Source organism: Triticum urartu, chromosome 6A (genome assembly GCF_056163025.1).
Source record: "Triticum urartu cultivar PI428250 chromosome 6A, HENAU_Tu73, whole genome shotgun sequence".
NCBI lineage: Eukaryota > Viridiplantae > Streptophyta > Magnoliopsida > Poales > Poaceae > Triticum > Triticum urartu.
Genome location: NC_141878.1, coordinates 467861570 through 467864753, shown reverse-complemented (window position 1 = coordinate 467864753; position 3184 = coordinate 467861570). Strand labels below are relative to the sequence as shown.

Here is a 3184-nt window from a genome sequence, read left to right as displayed (position 1 = left end):
AAATGCTTCCACCATAGAGGGGAAAGGCTTCAACCATTGAGATAAAAGCTACAACCGTGTTAAGTTTTTGCTACTACTGTCTGTGTTTTTCCTACATCCATTCATGCGGCCATGGTGCTTTTTTACGACTGAGGTGTGACCGGCGACGACGAGGACGACATTTTTGTTGCAATATCCTCGTTTTTTGCTACCATTGGCGCTGTGTTTTGCTACATCCGATTAACATTTTTGCTACAATGGTGACGCCGATGGATTTTTTTTGCTACAACCGTTGTCTTCATTTGCTACGACTGACACGGGAAAATGCTACCACGGGGCATCTCTGTTTTTTGCTGAAACCAATCATCGGTGAGGCGGAGCTACATCCATGGCACTACGATGAGCAGCGGGGGCAGCGAGCGGTCGGGGCGAGCCGAGTCCCGGAGCGCGGGGCGGCTCCGACGGATGGCCGGGGCGGCGAGCGGACTGGACGAGCTGAGTCGCGGAGCTGCATCCATGGCGCTCCGACGGGCGGCCGAGGCGGCGAGCGGTCAGCTCCAACCGGCGGCCGGGGCGAGCTGAGTGCCGGAGCGGCCGGGGCGAGCTGAGTGCTAGAGCAGAGGGCAGCCCCGACGGACGATCGGCACGGCGAGCGTTCAGGGAGATAAGGACAAGGTAAAAAAGGCAGAGCTCGAATCCAACGATGTTGCACAACAAATCGGGCGGGTGGGAGCAGACTGGCCGAAACATTCGGTTGGTGCGCCGGCGCCTAACGGTGGCCTCTACATATACTCTGCATCCAAATAGAGCATAAGAGATAAGGTTTCCGAGGTCCATCGCACAGCCACAACTGCAAGCCGCACCGGGTCCCTCTTCTTCATCGCTTCAGCTGCGCAGACTCCAAAATGGCAAAGCTGGGCGGTATCAACACCTCCGCGTGGAGCCTCCGAGGCCCAGCCCTGCAAAAACTCGCCAATCCCAGGAAACCATGCGCCTCCGGCTCACGGCCGAGACCTTTACATCCGCGACGCAGCGACAAGCACGCGGTCTCGGCAGCATCCACCGGCCAAGGCGAGCAGCAACCTGCCCCTGCCGTCGCGTCGCCGCGGGCTCGGCCCGATGCCGACACGTTCAGCGTCGAGTTCCTGACGCGCGACGGCTGCCGGCTGGGCATCTCCCGGTACCCGGACTTCGCTTACAACGCCCATGGCGGCCGCGGCGTGGGAGCCGGGCGTGGCGCGAGCGGCACGGCGGAGGCGGATGGCACGGTGCTCGTCGATTTCGACGTGTCGAGCCTGTACATCCCGGCAATGTCTGGCGCCACCACTAGGTTCCTAGGGCTGCCGCTGCCGCCATTCCTCAAGATCGACATCTTGCCCGAGGCTCTGCGCGGGAGCATTGATCGGACGACTGGTCAGGTAAGCTTTGCACTGCCTCCTCTCTGCACCCTGCCGTCCTGCGCCCATGTGTTGTTACCACTTATCAGCCCAGATAAGAGATTACTTTTTCGGGAGCGACGACCAAGAGATTTTTAGTAGTTTATACGTGGTCTCAGAGTATTTGGACCAAGTTCTTGCTTGGCATTTAAATGGTCACAGAAAATGATCATGACCTCTGCATGCGTATGCACGTTTCAGGTCGACCTGAAGTTCAGGTCGAGGTTCTGTTTCTCGGTTGGGAGCATCTACCAAGCTCCGCCGTTGTTCGTCGACACAACACTGACGTCTGAGGAGTCCAGTGGAGCCATAAGACGCGGAACTGGCGAAAGATTGGACGGCGGAGGGAGATGCAAGCTGGTCGGGGTGGCCGTCCTCGACCCCATCGATGATGTATTCATGAACACCTTCCTCAACCTGCCAACCGAGTGCATTGCTTATTTGAACGCCACCATCTCCATCGCCAGCGCCTCCTGATCATGCCTGTTTCGTGGTCTACAAATTTCGTGAAACACCTAAATCACACAAAGGAAGATCCTTGAGTCCTTGTTGCTCGGGGAATAATTAATTGTACGCATAATCTAAGTTCTTGTATATAAATTACCACATGTGTGTAGTAACGGGGAACACATTTTGCACATAGTGCCACAGGGGCCAAATATTTTTTAACACAATAAAAGGATCATATTCTCTCCGGTCCTTTTTAGTTCGCATATAAGATTTGACTGAAATCAAGCCTCGTAAAGTTTGACCAACTTTATAGAAAAAAGTACAAACATCCACAATCTGAAATCAATATCAATAGATATGTCATGACTTAAAGTTTCATATTGTATAACTTTAACATGGCAGATGTTGATATTTTTTCATATAAATACGGTCAAACTTTGTGAAGTTTGACTTCAGAGAATTCTAATATATAAAGTAAAAAGGACCGGAGGGAGTACAAGATAAATCTTGATGCAAAGCAAATAGACAAGATAAGATTATGCTTTGGTTACGACGAAGTACAAATTTTGCAACTTTTTCTTGAACTAATAATAAAATAGGTATGTGTCAATGATTAATCCGCTCTATTGGGTTACCAAATACTATAAGAGATTAATTGGTATGTACCCCCTCTGTTTCTAAATATAAGTCTTTTTAGACATTTCAAATGAACTACAACATACAAATGTATGTAGACATATTTTAGAGTGTAGATTCACTCATTTTGCTCCCTATGTAGTCACTTGCTTATTAATTTGGTTCTCACGAGTATGCCAATGTTTCTCTTGTCCTTTTTTGAGATTCCAGTTAGAGTTAGGAAAAGGCTGGACTTCTATCGATCCCGATTCTTCGGGCAGAGTGATGAACTAAAGCGAAAATACAGGCTCGCCAAATGGGATATTATTTGTAGACCGAAAGATCAAGGGGGGTCAAGGCATTGAAAATCTTGAAGTCAAGAACAGATGTCTTCACAGTAAGTGGCTGTATAAGTTATTTGTAGAGACGGAGGCCACATGGGCGCAGATTCTGCGTAGTAAGTATCTTCATTCCAAAACTTTGTCCCAGGTAACAGTGAGGCCGACGGACTTGCCTTTCTAGAAAGGACTGATGAGAGTTAAATCAGTTTTTTTCAATAGGACAAAGTTTATAGTCGAAAACGGTACCACCACGAGATTCTGGGAGGATACATGGCTAGGGAAAACGCCCCTCATGCTTCAATATCCATCCCTTTATAGTATTGTTCAACGAAGAGACGCTTACGTTGCGACAATACTTCAGTC

At 49.6% G+C, this 3184-nt stretch overlaps 1 protein-coding gene across 1 annotated transcript; it reads left to right on the top strand.

Annotated features, from left to right (window-relative positions):
* The first annotated feature begins 795 nt into the window (after positions 1 to 795).
* LOC125514110 (ATP-dependent Clp protease ATP-binding subunit) lies at positions 796 to 2115 on the top strand. The gene is made up of 2 exons (XM_048679369.2): positions 796 to 1397; positions 1617 to 2115. The coding sequence occupies exons 1-2, from the start codon at positions 885 to 887 to the stop codon at positions 1890 to 1892; spliced, it is 789 nt and encodes a 262-aa protein (XP_048535326.1). The 5' UTR covers positions 796 to 884; the 3' UTR covers positions 1893 to 2115.
* The last annotated feature ends 1069 nt before the right edge of the window (positions 2116 to 3184 follow it).